Genomic DNA, 16,065 nt, shown 5'->3' with positions numbered 1-16,065 from the left:
ACCCTCTCCAATGCGTCCACATCCTTTCTGTAGTGGGGGGCCCAGAACTGAACACAATAGTCCAGATGTGGCCTCATCAGAGCCGAATAAAGGGGAATAATGACATCTCTGGATCTGCCGGCAATGCTCCTCTTAATGCACCCTAATATGCCATTAGCCTTCTTGGCTACAAGGACACACTGTTGACTCATATCCAGCTTCTCATCCACTGTAACCCCCAGGTCCTTTTCTGCAGAAACCCCTGGCAAGTGACTAAGGAACAGAGCCTGAAGATAGGCTCGGGGACGACCAGAATTGGCTCTGCTGGAACCTTCCTCTCTCTGCGCTGCCCTCGGGACTCCCTGCCCATGTGCCAGGGCCGAGCAAGCCCACCGGCTTTGGAAGGATGGTTTGAGTGTCTCCGCCCATCCGTGCTGAGGTGCATTAATCCTGGCAGTGCTCACAAGGCTCTCCCAGGAGTCTGGCTGAGTTTCCCTGGCAGGAAAGCGCTTGTGGGGCAAAGGAAGCAGGCTGGAGCCCAAAGACAGGGCCATCCCAATGGGACTCTATCCAGTACTATTAAACTGGTGCCCCATAACCAATGGCAGCTGGGGGGGGGTGGACTTTTTAGAGCTGTGATTTAATAATCTTCAGCTACACGCTAATGAAATATCAGAGGGGTAGCCGTGTTAGTCTGAATCTGCAAAAGCGACAAGGAGTCCTGTGGCACCTTATAGACTAACTGAAGTGTAGGAGCATAAGCTTTCGTGGGCAAAGACCCACTTCGTCAGATGCAAGACATCTGACGAAGTGGGTCTTTGCTAGTGAAATAGTTTTTGAAGTACATTTTAACTAAGGTCCTCTTGACTCACACGATACATTCAAAAACTGGCAGTGTATGCCTGGGGTTGGCAAATGCCCGTTATGGCTCTTTCACAGGTTCAGTGTCTGCTACGAGCTCTGCCAGGCTTTGCCACTTGTAAGTGAACTACCTCCTTTCCAGAGGAAGCAGAGCCAGAGAGCAGGGATGGGAAGAGCCGAGTGAGGGGACACTAAGACCAGTGGTCCCCAACATTTGGGGTGCCCTATGCAGCTGTGTATTTCTGTGTATGGACGGCTCTGCCCAGAGAGCTGTTTTGGGGTCTGTGAGACCCCCTGGCCTGCCCTGGCAGAAAGTGAGACCCCTTGCGGGGTCTGGCACATTGCAGGGATTCCTCCAAGAGCCTGTTTAAACACTGGGATGGAGCATCAATCCTGGGGCTCTGTGAGACTCGAACCTAAGCTGTGAGTGCAGCCTGTTTCGCAAGGCCCACAGCCTTTTTCTGCAGACACAGGAGAGCAACAGCCCTGAGCTAAGGAGCAGAAAGTCACATCCTCCCTTTCCACCTAGATTTTATCAAAGCAAACTAATATGGGGCTGTTGAAGAGGCACTCCTCTCCTAACAGCACCCACCATCAAGGAAAGCTGTGATAAGCGCCCTTGCCAGACAGAATGCTGTCAGTCGTTGGGGGGGTGAAGTCTCCACTTCTTTATGATTTTGCCCTTAAGGTCCCCACCTCACTTCTGTATTGTTTACCTATCTGGGCTCTGTGTGTTGCATAACTCATTTTGCAAGATTTAAACCAGCGAAGGGGGGGGAGGGAGTATGCGTACTTAAAGAATTATTTCGTATTGGGCTAGGACTGAGGAAAAACACTGTGTTGTGGTTCTTTAGTCTAAACTGATTGGTTACGGTACAGCTAAGCAGGACTGGATTTCACTAGATAAACTGGGGTCCAAAAGGAAGTTTTTAGGACTGGAACCTAAGTCCAGGAAACGGCCTCTGATCAGAGCTGCCAGACCTCCACACCCTGCACCCACACCCTGCAGGAAGCCAGAGCCCCACATGACCTGGTCCTGGGCAGCCAGCAGGATATTTCATCTGCCCTGTTGGGAGCAGCTGGGGAGCGCTGTATGCTCAGCATCTGCATTCTCTTTGGGTGGCTGCTAGCGCACAGAGACCTGGGTATGACTGTGTCAGGTTCTTCACTGGCGAAAAGGCCTCTGAGCCCCCAGATTCCTCCCTGAGCCCTAGAAATGGGGGATGGGTGGCTCTGGGCCCTAGGACCTGGGTGAGGGTAAGTGCCTTTTGCCCGGAGCCCTAGGAACTGGGAAAGGGTGATGGTACTGAAATTTGCCTTGAGCCCATGGCAGGGTAAAGGTGGGGTGCCCTAGAGCGGGTAACAGCCATAGCTGTGCTCAAATGTAAAACCCCCACACACCGGCTGTGGCGCTCTTTGTGTGAGGAAATTGTCACGGTGTTCTGAAGTTCAGAGGACGTTTTGATCCTGGCAGCGTGAGCCCTCCAGGGGAGGTCGCTCCAAGTGGAAGCTTTTCTCAAAACTCTGCTCTGGGAATGACTTGGGCGCGTTCTCAAGCCTGAGTTATGGGGGGGATGTCAGATCAGATGGTCCCAGCGGCCCCTTCTGGCCTTGGAACTGAAGTCCAAGCTACTGATCAGTGACTCCGAAACAAGCAGTGCCGCTCTCGGGATGGGGTTTGCCCACGCGATGCTTGCTCCACAGGCCCTACCCTTGATTTTAACGTTCCAGCGCTCATCCCACCAGGGGCCAGTCGCATCCACTAGCTCCACTCGAGGCCCATGAACAAGCAATTCCACTTCCCCTGGGATGAAGCCCAGGAAGTCAGGGGCCTGGAGTGGAGGGGGGCATGTGCTAGGAGCAGAGGGGCCGGGGGGACTGGTGTGTCTCGTACTCACTGTGCGCTGGCGTGGTGGGAGCCCGGGCTGTGCTCTGTGCTGGGGGTCGGGGGTCCCTGAGCTGCACCGAGGGCTCGGTGGTGATGAAGGGCAGGAAGCGGTGAGCTGTGGGCGCGGCAGGGTCAGACGGGCACAGAGACATGGCCACATGCAGAGTGTGGTGCCTGGGCCCCAGAAGGGTCAGTGCCAGCCACACTGGGCACAGCCATGGGACGGGCCCTCTCACCTGCACATCCAGAGCCCCAGTGTAGTGCAGTGGTTCTCACCCTAATTAGCATTGAACCACCGTGTGCTACCTGGCCGCAGGCTGAAAACCGCAGTGCGCCCCCCAGCCCTTCCACCAACCCCTATGCCCAGCGCCACCTGCCCAGAGACCCCTCCACAGAGTAGGGCCTGGAATGGGGACCTGGGCAGGGCCCAGACCCCTTTATGTTAGGCCGGGTGGCAGGCCCAACCCTGGACTTGTCTGTCAGCTGGCTGGGAACCCTGATCCCAACCCCAGCAGGTCCACCGCCAGCACCAGTCCCACACTCTCACTGTGCAGAGCTGGGCAGCGCCCCCAGACTCCCACAGGGACAACCCCACCCTGGACCCTGCCGCACAGGCAGCCAGGAATCCAGACCTCTCTGCGCAGGCTGGCACCTTTTAGCACACACTCAGGCCACGGCTGGGTGCTAACTGGGCCACATGAGGCCTGCGAACCGCTGCTGCAGTGACACACAGGGACCCACTATGGCCATGTCCTCCAATCCGGCCCCAGGGGGTGGGGAATGGGGCCCGGGGCCCGGCTCCCCTTGGCCCAGTGCTGGGTGGGGAGAACCCAGTGGGCACATCACGCATTCCGACTGGCCCTACCTGAGCACACGGCGCTGGCGTCCTCCTCGTGGGTGCAGACGTGCTGGCGCCAGCCCCGGTGGCGGCAGTGGCGCAGGTGTTGCTCGGAGCCCTGGCATCGCATCTCATTGAGCCAGATGGGGCCGGTGCCCTCCCCGAACCAGGCGCCCACGGGGGCAGAGAGCGCAGTGCCACAGCCCAGCTGGCGGCACACAACGGCTGCGTCGGCCAGATCCCACTCGTCGTCACACACCGAGCCCCAGCGGCCCTTGTGGCTGATCTCCACACGCCCCACGCACGCACTGGGGCCCCCGGACAGACGCACCTGGAACGGGCCTGCAGGCACGGCACGGCCTGTCACACCCTGAACCGTCAGTCCCCGTGAGCCTCCACCCACTGCGACCCCCCTGTCGGCCTCCACCCACTGCGACCCCCCCCGTCAGCCTACAACCCACTGCGACCCCCCTGTCAGCCTACAACCCACTGCGATCCCCCCCGTCAACCTCCACCCACTGCGACCCCCCCGTCAACCTCCACCCACTGCGATCCCCCCTGTCGGCCTCCACCCACTGCGACCCCCCCGTCAACCTCCACCCACTGCGACCCCCCTGTCGGCCTCCACCCACTGCGATCCCCCCGTCAACCTCCACCCACTGCGATCCCCCCCGTCAGCCTACACCCCACTGTGACACTCCCCCGTCAGCCTCCACCCACTGCGATCCCCCCGTCAACCTCCACCCCACTGTGACACTCCCCCCATCAGCCTCCACCCACTGCGACACCCCCTCCATCAGCCTCCACCCACTGCGATCCCCCCCATCAGCCTACACCCCACTGCGACCCCCCCGTCAGCCTACATCCACTGCAACACCCCCCATCAGCCTCCACCCCACTGTGACCCCCCCGTCAGCCTCCACCCACTGCAACACCTCCTCCATCAGCCTCCACCCACTGCGACCCCCCCATCAGCCTCCACCCCACTGTGACACTCCCCCATCAGCCTCCACCCACTGCGACACCCCCTCCGTCAGCCTCCACCCCACTGCGACCCCCCCTCCGTCAGCCTCCACCCACTGTGACACCCCCCATCAGCCTCCACCCCACTGCAACCCCCCCCGTCAGCCTCCACCCCACTGCAACACTCCACACCCCTCTGAGCCTCCACCCACTACAACACTCTATACCCCACCGTGATGCTTCGCCACCTGTAATTCTCCACCCCACTGCAGCATTCAGCCCCCCAGCTACACGCACACATACAGACAGCAGACAGGGCCGCATTGTGACGTAGTGGGGATGGGGGGGATTTTAGTCTCCTTGTTATGTTGCATGTGTTTTTTATGGTCTTGTACTAACCCCATGCATGTGCCTCAGTTTCCCTGGGCGCTGCACCAATTCCTAGATGGTGATGGGAATTGTGGGTGTGACTCTAACTGAGGGAGGCTGCGGGCCCCCTCCCTTTGTACTCTGAGCACAGGAGGGGGTGCAACTAGGTGACATCGTTTGCCTGGGAAGCAGGACAAAGGCCAGAGGGAAGAGCCTGGCTGGGGCGGCTGGGACCAGAAGCCGTGCATGGGGAGGCAGAGGGAGGGCCAAGACCCTGGGTCTGGGTCCCCCTCTCCCCAGGATGGACTGTCCTGACTGCTCCTGATTTCTGTGCTGACAAATCAGTTCTACGCCGTGTCCCTGTCAACTAATAAACCCCGTTCTACCTGCCGGCTGAGAGTCACATCTCACTGTGGATGGGGGTGCAGGGCCCGGGGACTCGCCCACACGTCAGTGATACACGTGCACAAGGGCGCACACACACGCACACACAGGCATGCACCCCCACAATACGCAGTTACCTGAGCAGTGAAATTCCAGGAAAGCAACTGAAAAACAAGAGCGCAGCGGGTGAGCCAAACCCAGCAAACAGCCAATCCCCTGCCCAGCGGGTCAGAGAGTCCGGACTGGCGGATGCGGAGGCCTGGCCAATCTGAGCCTGACCCCAGAACAACCGGCATGAGCAGCATTTAGATTAACGCTGCAAATGTCTGTGAACAGAGCAAGCCCTGGAGTGAGGCACCTTGGGCTCCCAGTGTGTGTCTGGCTGCAACTGATGCCCCTGCCCAGCGCTCAGCACCCCCTGCCCAGCGCTCAGCACCCTGTGTCCAGCGCCCCCTGCCCTGCACTCAGCACCCCCTGCCCGGTCCTCAGCACCCTGTGTCCAGCGCCCCCTGCCCTGCGCTCAGCACCCCCTGCCCGGTCCTAGCACCCTGTGTCCAGCGCCCCCTGCCCTGCGCTCAGCACCCCCTGCCCGGTCCTCAGCACCCTGTGTCCAGCGCCCCCTGCCCAGCGCTCAGCACCCCCTGCCCGGTCCTCAGCATCCTGTGTCCAGCGCCCCCTGCCCTGCGCTCAGCACCCCCTGCCCAGTCCTCAGCACCCTGTGTCCAGCGCCCCCTGCCCTGCGCTCAGCACCCCCTGCCCAGTCCTCAGCACCCTGTGTCCAGCGCCCCCTGCCCTGCACTCAGCACCCCCTGCCCGGTCCTCAGCACCCTGTGTCCAGCGCCCCCTGCCCTGCGCTCAGCACCCCCTGCCCAGTCCTCAGCACCCTGTGTCCAGCGCCCCCTGCCCTGCGCTCAGCACCCCCTGCCCAGTCCTCAGCACCCTGTGTCCAGCGCCCCCTGCCCTGCGCTCAGCACCCCCTGCCCGGTCCTCAGCACCCTGTGTCCAGCGCCCCCTGCCCTGCACTCAGCACCCCCTGCCCAGTCCTCAGCACCCTGTGTCCAGCGCCCCCTGCCCTGCGCTCAGCACCCCCTGCTCGGTTCTCAGCACCCTGTGTCCAGCACCCCCTGCCCAGCACTGAGCACCCCCTGCCCGGTTCTCAGCACCCTGTGTCCAGCACCCCCTGCCCAGCACTGAGCACCCACTGCCCGGTTCTCAGCACCCTGTGTACAGTGCCACCTGCCTAGAGCTCAGCACCCCCTGCCCAGTGTCCCTGGCCCAGCACTCAGCACCCTGTGCCTAGCGCTCAGCACCCCCACCCCAGCACCCTCTGCCCCGTGCTCAGCACCCAGTGCTCAGCGCCCAGTGCCCAGCGCCTCGCATTCAGTGCTTGGTGCACCCTGCCCAGTGGCCTCTGCCTGGCCCGCAGTGCCCCTGCAGCCCTGAGCATCTGGGAGCTCTGGCAGTACCTGAGCTGGGACCCTGGAGTTGAGCCTCGCCCCCCGAGCAGCTGGTACTCACCGAGGAGGAGCAGGGGCAGCCGCATGGTGGCTGGTGTGGAGCAAGCCCGGGGCCAAGACGGCACAGTGGCCTCGCGAAGGGGTGTTTCATGGAGCAGGACTGGCCAGGCCAGGGGATGACTCAGCCCAGACACCATTTAGAAGCAGGGAGCCTGAACCGCCCACAGCTGAGGGTGGTGACCTTGGAAGCCAGGGGCCGCAGGGGAGCCCAAGCACAGGCGGAGGCAAGCGGAGCACCAGGGATGCTGGATGGCAGAGCCCTGCCAGCCACATGTCCCAGCCCAGTGAGTGGCATCCTCCAGCCCTGCCCCGGCAGCCAATGGGTTAACGAGCAGCTACAGAAGCAGCTGCAACAGCTGGGCTCATGCCTGTGTGTGCAGTGCAAACCGACACACACGTGCACCCCCAGCCCTCCCCTGCACAAATATACATACCAAGTGATGCACACGGATGGACACACATCCAGATGTTCACATGGGCACACAGACGTGGACACACACCCCCCGCCAATTCACACACAGGCCCAGATACACGTACCTATCATCCACACTCACATACACACACATGTGCACAGAGCCTGACACGCCCCGTGGTTCCAGTGCACCCTGGGTGCTGTGCTGTTATCCGGGCCCAGGGCTGTGAGTGGGGGGTCCTGTCCCACCAGGGTGTGGGGCCTGGGCTGGGACATGCCTGTGTTCCCCAGCCCGGGACGGCCTGGCTGCACGGTCCCAGCTGGGGGCGAGTCATAGAAAGATTGAGTCAGCGCTGTGTGTGAGAGCCAGGCTAGCCTAGAGCCAGCAGCGTCACGAGGAGGGACGGCCCAGCCCGGGTCTCTGGGATGCCTGTAGACACAGGGCAGGCCTGGGGCCCCAGCCCACCTGGCCCCTCATGCCAAGCACTGCCCCTGCGTGGCTGGCTGCACCACAGGGCAGATGGAGCACTGTGGCCTGGCTGCTCCCCAGACTCTAATCGCCACTGCGGCTGCTGCGAGTCCAGGATACTGGCAACCATAGCAACCTGTGTTGTCATACAACGAAACATCCCACGCTGCAGCCTGCCTGGCCTGCCACGGATGGAGACTGCCAAGGAATGGGCAGGCAGCTGCAAGGGGCGGGCAGGGGCTCTCTTCCCGGGCAGTCATGGCCTCCTTGCTCCAGGGCAGTGTTAGGGGGCTGTGCTGCAGGGCCCAGAAGGGGGCGCTCTCCCCGGCACCCTGCAGTCAGTGCCCCCCCTTCCCCGGTGCACATAGGATGAAAGGAATCACAGGGTTGGAAGAGATCTCGGGAGTCATCCAGTCCAAACCCCACCCACCCAAAGCAGGACCAACCCCAACTAAATCATCCCAGCCAGGGCTTTGCTGGGACTTCAAAATCTCTAGGGGCGTTGATTCCATCAGCTCCCTAGGGAACCCATCCCAGGGCTTCCCCACCCTCCTAGGGAAATACTTCTTCCTAATATCCAACCTAGACCTCCCCCACTGCAACTGGAGACTATTGCCCCTCGTTCTGCCACCTGCCACCACTGAGAACAGCCTCTCTCCATCGCCTTTGACACGCCCCTTCAGGTAGTTGCAGGCTGCTCTCAAATCCCCCCTCACTCTTCTCTAGACTAAACAAGCCCAAATCTCTCAGCTTCTCAAAAATTAGGCGCTCCAGCCCCCTAATCGTTTTCATTGCCTTCCGCTGGACCCTCTCCAATGCATCCACCTCTTTTCTGTAGTGGGGGGGGGGGGGGGGCAGAACTGGACATAGTACTCCAGATGTTGCCTTGCTAGTGCTGAATAAAGGGGAGTAATCACTTCTCTGGATCTGCTGGCAATGCTCCTCCTAATGCACCCTAATATGCCATTAGCCTTCTTGGCTACAAGGGCACCCTGGTGACTCATATCCAGCTTCTCATCCACTATAATCCCCAGATCCTTTTTTGCAGAACTGCTGCTTATCCAGTCGGTCCCCAGCCTGTAACTATGCTTGGGATTCTTCTGTCCCAAGGGCAGGACTCTGCACTTGTTCTTTCTGAACCTCATCAGATGTCTTTTGGCCCAATCCGCCAATTTATCTAGCTCACTCTGGACCCTAACCCTACCCTCCAATGTATCTACCTCTCCCCCTAGCTTAGTGTCATCTGCAAACTTGCTGAGGGTGCAATCCATCCCCTTATCCAGATCATTAATAAAGATGCTGAACAAAACTGGCCCCAGTGCCGACCCCGGGGGCACCCCCCTTGAAACCGCCAGCCAGACCTCGAGCCATTGATGGAGGAAGGGATATTTGTTGTTTTATGCTGGCGACAACCGGAGCAGAGCATGTCTGGAGATGGAGAGACAGCTGCCATCAGCCTTTCCTGGGGGCGACTCTCCTGCTGGCCTCCCGGGCTGAGTGGAGCCCCTTGCTGGCTGGGGAGCTGCCCCGGGTCCATGAGGGCAGGAGGTAGATGGAGCCGCAGTATCCGCAATAGCAAGCTTTATTCACAACATGCAGTGACACACGTGGACCCGCGATGGCTGCAGCAAGGTTCCATTGGCCCTCAAGCTGTAGGGGCAACTGACAGATCCAGAATTCTCTCGCCTGGGTTCAGCAATGCAATCCTCAGCCAGGCCCATGCCCATCGCAAATCACGGCCAAACTCCCTCACACAGCCAACTTGGTGAGGGGAGAGCCCCCTTCTCCACAGCCCCGCGCTAATGCTGGGGTCCCCCTGAACCTCAACGCCTGCCCCTCCACCCCTGCAGCACTTCCCAGTCACCAAGCTTACCTTCCTTTTTGCTCTGTTCCATGCCTAAAGGCCACCCACTCGATAGCCCCTTCCCCAGAGCAGTCTGTGATCCCCCCTGCACCACCCTGAAATCACCATCTGTCTGCAATTTATCCCCACACTCCTGCAGTCACAATCGAATCTGTAATCCACCTCTACCCCCCCACACAGTCACAATCACAACCCCTTCCCCCTCCACACACACAGTCACAACCCCTCCCCCGCCCCCTCCACACACACACACACACACAGTCAGAACCCAGTCTGTCACAATTGGGTTCAGCCCGTCTTGTTCAGCTCCAGAAAGGGACTCATCCAGAATTCGCTGTTTCCGGTCAACGAAGAGGTGGCCCTGCATCCTGAGAATGAAGGCCAGGGCTGCTGCACCCCAATCCCACATCCCAGCCATCGATACCCCACGTCCTGTGGTGGCGTCCGTGGAGCAGAGAGACCCCGGGCATGAGGACAGACACGGCCCACCAGCTCTTGGCCAAGACTACTTACAAGCCAGTCCCCCCAAGCAGGGCTGAGGAGTGGGGGGTATTAGAGGTCCTTGCTGTACTCCTGCAGGATGGTGTAGCCAAGCCAGCTGCGCCCACCGGTGGGGCGGTAGCCGCTGCTCTCGAAGAGGCTGACAGCAGCCTTGGCAACCACAGCAGCATAGAGCACCACACACTCGTAGCCCTGTGCCCGCGCCTGCGCCTCCAGGAAGGCTAGCAGACGCCGCCCCACGCCCGAGCGCCGGTACCAGCGGCTGACGGCCAAGCGCCTCAGCTCAGCAGCACGGGACTCTCCCGGTGGGCGGGGCTCCAGTGCCACACAGCCGCACACGTCGTCGCCGTCGTACACCGCCACCCAGAGCCCACGCCGCCCTGAGCGGTAGTACGCGTGCAAGCGGCCCAGGTCCGGAGAGCGCCGCAGCAGCAGCTTGAGGGCCAGGATGGTGAGCAGCACGGGGCCCAGCAGCGCGGCCACAAAGGAGTTGAGCAGAAAGCGAAGGCCACTGCTCACCACGGCCAGCAGCAGCAGTGCCAGGGGCCGTGTCAGGACATACAGGATCAGCCGGTTTTCCGTGTCCTTGAACCCATCCTGGGGAGGAAGAGGGCATGTCAGCAGGGGGCTGAGGGCAGGGGGCCTGCTGCGTGCCCAGGCCAGGTGGGAGTGCAGCTGTGATGGCAGGTTTGCCACAGGCAGCAACTCTCCCCGAGGGATGTAACCCTACCAGAAAGGGCACTGTGGCCAGGGGGGCTGGTCTCGAGGGAAGTCCTGGATGGGACACAGGGGCCCAATCCCATGCATTTCTCACAGGTAGTGCACAGAGCACAAGGTTAAGAGAAAAGAGAAGCTGGCAGGATGTCTGGGTTCTAGCCCTGCACTTTGGAGGACAGCAGGGTCTAATGCTCATGGTCAGGGCTGTCCCTAGGGGGCCATGGACACCACCCCACACACATCCCCCCCACACACTGCCCCCATTCTGTCTCTTCCCACCCACATCTTTCCCCAAGGCCTACCCCTGCTCCACCTCCACCCTGCCTCTTCCTGCCCCTGCTCTGCTCCCTCCTGGCCCCCTTGTACCTCCCCCAAACTCCCCTCCTTGAAGCTACGTGACCCGGGGAGCCTAGCTCAAGGTGGCAGCAGGGTTTGGCCCCCCCGCCCACCCCGCACTCACCACAGCAGCAGGAGCTGCAGGAGTAGAGCAACCCACAGCTTGTTCTGCTTGGCTGCCATCTGCCAGCCGGGTTGCTTGACTTCACCACGGCGACAGGAAGCAGAGCATCCCAAGCCCAGCCCACTTCCCCAAGCCCCACATCTCCTGGGGGAATGGAGCACCCAGGCTGGGATATGACAGCAGAGCAGCTCAAGTTGCTGCATGAGATACTGCTTCCCAGGCTTCCGCTGCCACTCTGAGTGCAGCAGGGGGACCCTGCTGCTCCGCGTCTCCTCCCCAAGCCCTGAAATCCTCAAGCCACCCGGGGCTCCATGGGCTCCCATCAGTATGGGGGACTGCCCCATTGGATGGCTGGGATGGCTGCTGCAGGGCCCCCCCAAAGCACAGGGACCAGGGCATCCACCCTGAACTGTTCTATGGATGGGACTCTGGTCACAATGTGAAATGGCAGGTCAAGGAAACCAGGTCAGTGCTAATCTCAGCTCTTCCTCGACCCTCTGGGACTTCAAGCGCTGCTCGCTTGGGATCTCTGTGCCTCAGCGTCCTCCACAAACAATGGGATTCATACTGACTTGCATATCTCGGTAGGGGTAGGGAATCATGCAGGATCATTCTTTAGCTTTGAGATCCCCACAGGGCTAAAGGCAGGCAGGGGGTTAGAGCTTGGATGGACGGACAGACAGACATCTCCAGGGCTGGACAGACAGGCAATGCCCTCTCCCCAGACCTTTAGCAGCTCCAGGACCATCTGCTCCTCATCTTCCTGCATCTCGCGGATGGCGAGCTGGCTAGGATCCACCGTGGGCATGGCGCCTGGTGGGAGCAAGATGACCTGCAAGGCAGGAAACAAGGCTGAATGCCGAGGGCTTTTCCTCCCCCTCACAGGTCTGGTGAGGCTCCGAGCAGCTCATTCCCCCAGCACTGCCTGCTCCAGCTCTGCGCCCAGCCCGGTGCCCCCCATCACTACACTAGAGTCACTCAGCCACGGCAGCCCAGAGAGCAGCTGGGCAGGTCCAGGGGCTGGACCCACGTGGTGTTCTCAGGCAGCAGCACAGCCAGTGCCCCCCAGAGAGGACAAGCCCCAATCCCCGCCCCCTGGGCCAGCCAGCCCCTGCCCTACGGCCAGATTGGAGCCAGCATCCCCTAGAGGAGGAAAGGGCCCATGACGAAGCTGGCGAGGGGGGTGGGGCCACAGAGACAAGGTGGGGAAGAAACAGTCTCAACACTTTGCCTTGGGGCAGCCTCCTCCCTTCACCCCCATCCAAGAAATGGATGAACCCCTTCACAGAGATCCACCCCTCCGCCCATGAGAGGGAATGGGACTGCCCGCCCCCTGCAACCACTGACCCTTCCCCCATTAAAGGGAATGGGACCGCCCGCCCCCTGCAACCTCTGACCCTTCCCCCATTAAAGGGAATGGGACCGCCCGCCCCCTGCAACCACTGACCCTTCCCCCATTAAAGGGAATGGGACCGCCCGCCCCCTGCTACCACTGACCCTTCCCCCATTAAAGGGAACGGGACCGCCCGCCCCCTGCAACCACTGACCCTTCCCCCATTAAAGGGAACGGGACCGCCCGCCCCCTGCAACCACTGACCCTTCCCCCATTAAAGGGAACGGGACCGCCCGCCCCCTGCAACCACTGACCCTTCCCCCATTAAAGGGAACGGGACCGCCCGCCCCCTGCAACCACTGACCCTTCCCCCATTAAAGGGAACGGGACCGCCCGCCCCCTGCAACCTCTGACCCTTCCCCCATTAAAGGGAACGGGACCGCCCGCCCCCTGCAACCACTGACCCTTCCCCCATTAAAGGGAACGGGACCGCCCGCCCCCTGCAACCTCTGACCCTTCCCCCATTAAAGGGAACGGGACCGCCCGCCCCCTGCAACCTCTGACCCTTCCCCCATTAAAGGGAACGGGACCGCCCGCCCCCTGCAACCTCTGACCCTTCCCCCATTAAAGGGAACGGGACCGCCCGCCCCCTGCAACCTCTGACCCTTCCCCCATTAAAGGGAACGGGACCGCCCGCCCCCTGCAACCTCTGACCCTTCCCCCATTAAAGGGAACGGGACCGCCCGCCCCCTGCAACCTCTGACCCTTCCCCCATTAAAGGGAACGGGACCGCCCGCCCCCTGCAACCTCTGACCCTTCCCCCATTAAAGGGAACGGGACCGCCCGCCCCCTGCAACCTCTGACCCTTCCCCCATTAAAGGGAACGGGACTGCCCGCCCCCTGCAACCTCTGACCCTTCCCCCATTAAAGGGAACGGGACTGCCCGCCCCCTGCAACCTCTGACCCTTCCCCCATTAAAGGGAACGGGACTGCCCGCCCCCTGCAACCTCTGACCCTTCCCCCATTAAAGGGAACGGGACTGCCCGCCCCCTGCAACCTCTGACCCTTCCCCCATTAAAGGGAACGGGACTGCCCGCCCCCTGCAACCACTGACCCTTCCCCCATTAAAGGGAACGGGACCGCCCGCCCCCTGCAACCTCTGACCCTTCCCCCATTAAAGGGAATGGGACTGCCCGCCCCCTGCAACCTCTGACCCTTCCCCCATTAAAGGGAACGGGACTGCCAGCCCCCTGCAACCACTGACCCTTCCCCCATTAAAGGGAATGGGACTGCCCGCCCCCCTGCAACCACTGACCCTTCCCCCATTAAAGGGAATGGGACTGCCCGCCCCCCTGCAACCACTGACCCTTCCCCCATTAAAGGGAATGGGACTGCCCGCCCCCTGCAACCTCTGACCCTTCCCCCATTAAAGGGAATGGGACTGCCCGCCCCCTGCAACCTCTGTCCCTTCCCCCATTAAAGGGAATGGGACTGCCCGCCCCCCTGCAACCACTGACCCTTCCCCCATTAAAGGGAATGGGACTGCCCGCCCCCTGCAACCACTGACCCTTCCCCCATTAAAGGGAATGGGACTGCCCGCCCCCTGCAACCACTGACCCTTCCCCCATTAAAGGGAATGGGACTGCCCGCCTCTCCCCCCGTAATCATCCCCTCCCTTCAAGAACAGAATGGTACAATCCTCCTCCCCAGAGAATGCAACCCCCGCAGCACAGGCGGTGGAACGCCCTGAGCCCTAAACACCCTGTGGCACCTCCCACAACCCACGCCACCCCCTCCCGGTGCGCAATGGACCCGCTCCAAGCTAGCCCAGCCTCTCACCCTAGCCCAGCGCGCAGCCGGCGATAGCCTCGCTCCTTCTGCCCAGTACGCATGCGCCGCAGCTTTTCCCCTCCTCCCCCCCCCACTTTCCTCCGCCCGCCCAGGTTTTACTTAGTAACCGTTGCTAAGGGCACAACTGCGGCCTAGCGCGCCCGCATAGCGCCTGCCTCGCAGTGCGGGGGCGCGAGGGCAGTGGGGCGCGTGCGGGCACGGGGGCTCTCCCAGCAGGCACCGCCCCATGGGCTCCTACAGCTGATCTTGCGCTGGCCAGGCCTGCGCTGAGGAGAGGCTGGGAGGCCCCATCTGCTCCCTGCAGCCCTGCCCTGGGAGCGGCCTGGAATTAGCGAGGGTGTTGTGTAAAACCTCCAGGAATACCCCCCCCCGCAACTGCATCGTCACACGGGCCAGCCCGGGCACCCTGCGGGGGCGCAGGCCAGGCTGAGCTGGGACCAGTGATAACAGGGAGGGGAGCCGAGCCAGACCCAGGGACCGCGGAGCGAGGGGCCGAGCCGGACCCGGGGACCCCCGAGAGAGGGGCCGGACCGGGGACCCCCGAGAGAGGGGCCGAGCCGGACCCGGGGACCCCCGAGAGAGGGGCCGAGCTGGACCCGGGGACCCCCGAGAGAGGGGCCGGACCCGGGAACCCCCAAGAGAGGGGCCGAGCTGGACCCGGGGACCCCCGAGAGAGGGGCCGGACCCGGGAACCCCCAAGAGAGGGGCCGAGCTGGACCCGGGGACCCCCGAGAGAGGGGCCGGACCCGGGAACCCCCAAGAGAGGGGCCGAGCCGGACCCGGGGACCCCCGAGAGAGGGGCCGGACCGGGGACCCCCGAGAGAGGGGCCGGACCCGGGAACCCCCAAGAGAGGGGCCGGGCCGGACCCGGGGACCCCCGAGAGAGGGGCCGAGCGAGACCCGGGGACCCCCGAGAGAGGGGCCGAGCTGGACCTGGGGACCCCCGAGAGAGGGGCCGAGCCAGACCCGGGGACCCCCGAGAGAGGGGCCGGGCCAGACCCAGGGACCCCCGAGAGAGGGGCCGAGCCAGACCCAGGGACCGCGGAGCGAGGGGCTGAGCCAGTGAGCGCCAAGCCAGACCCGGGGACCCCCGAGAGAGGGGCCGAGCCAGACCCAGGGACCCCCGAGAGAGGGGCCGGGCCAGACCCGGGGACCCCCGAGAGAGGGGCCGAGCCAGACCCAGGGACCCCCGAGAGAGGGGCCGAGCCAGACCCGGGGACCCCCGAGAGAGGGGCCGAGCCAGACCCAGGGACCGCGGAGCGAGGGGCTGAGCCAGTGAGCGCCAAGCCAGACCCGGGGACCCCCAAGAGAGGGGCCGAGCCAGACCCGGGGACCCCCGAGAGAGGGGCCGGGCCAGACCCGGGGACCCCCGAGAGAGGGGCCGAGCCAGACCCAGGGACCCCCGAGAGAGGGGCCGGGCCAGACCCGGGGACCCCCGAGAGAGGGGCCGAGCCAGACCCAGGGACCCCCGAGAGAGGGGCCGGGCCAGACCCGGGGACCCCCGAGAGAGGGGCCGAGCCAGACCCAGGGACCGCGGAGCGAGGGGCCAAGCCAGACCCGGGGACCCCCGAGAGAGGGGCCGAGCCAGACCCAGGGACCGCGGAGCGAGGGGCCAAGCCAGACCCGGGGACCCCCGAGAGAGGGGCCGAGCCAGACCCA

General features: G+C 62.9%; 2 protein-coding genes across 3 annotated transcripts in view; both read right to left on the bottom strand.

Annotated features, from left to right (window-relative positions):
- Positions 1-6,941, bottom strand: part of LOC102449031 (scavenger receptor cysteine-rich domain-containing protein DMBT1-like) — an 87,139-nt gene extending 80,198 nt beyond the window's left edge. The window contains exons 1-4 of the mRNA XM_089770392.1: positions 6,801-6,941; positions 5,420-5,446; positions 3,594-3,908; positions 2,739-2,843 (exon numbers count right to left, since the gene is read on the bottom strand). Coding sequence (XP_089626518.1) covers positions 2,739-2,843; positions 3,594-3,908; positions 5,420-5,446; positions 6,801-6,936 — 583 coding nt within the window. The 5' untranslated portion in view covers positions 6,937-6,941. The remainder of the gene's footprint in view (positions 1-2,738; positions 2,844-3,593; positions 3,909-5,419; positions 5,447-6,800) is intronic.
- Positions 6,942-9,246: 2,305 nt separating this feature from the next.
- NAT14 (N-acetyltransferase 14 (putative)) lies at positions 9,247-14,459 on the bottom strand. 2 transcript variants are annotated; one of them, XM_075914426.2, is made up of 3 exons: positions 14,395-14,459; positions 11,950-12,054; positions 9,247-10,642 (listed from the first exon to the last, which is right to left on the bottom strand). In XM_075914426.2, exons 2-3 carry the CDS (start codon positions 12,028-12,030, stop codon positions 10,097-10,099), a joined length of 627 nt encoding a protein of 208 aa, XP_075770541.1. In that variant the 5' UTR covers positions 12,031-12,054; positions 14,395-14,459; the 3' UTR covers positions 9,247-10,096. The 2 variants fall into 2 exon arrangements, with proteins under 2 accessions (XP_075770541.1, XP_075770540.1); XM_075914425.2 differs by lacking the exon at positions 14,395-14,459 and adding an exon at positions 12,570-12,589.
- Positions 14,460-16,065: the final 1,606 nt, after the last annotated feature.

The sequence above is a fragment of the Pelodiscus sinensis genome, chromosome 18 (genome assembly GCF_052426305.1).
Source record: "Pelodiscus sinensis isolate ZL-2025 chromosome 18, ASM5242630v1, whole genome shotgun sequence".
In the NCBI taxonomy this organism is placed as follows: Eukaryota; Metazoa; Chordata; order Testudines; family Trionychidae; genus Pelodiscus; species Pelodiscus sinensis.
This window is presented reverse-complemented; position numbering and strand designations above follow the sequence as displayed.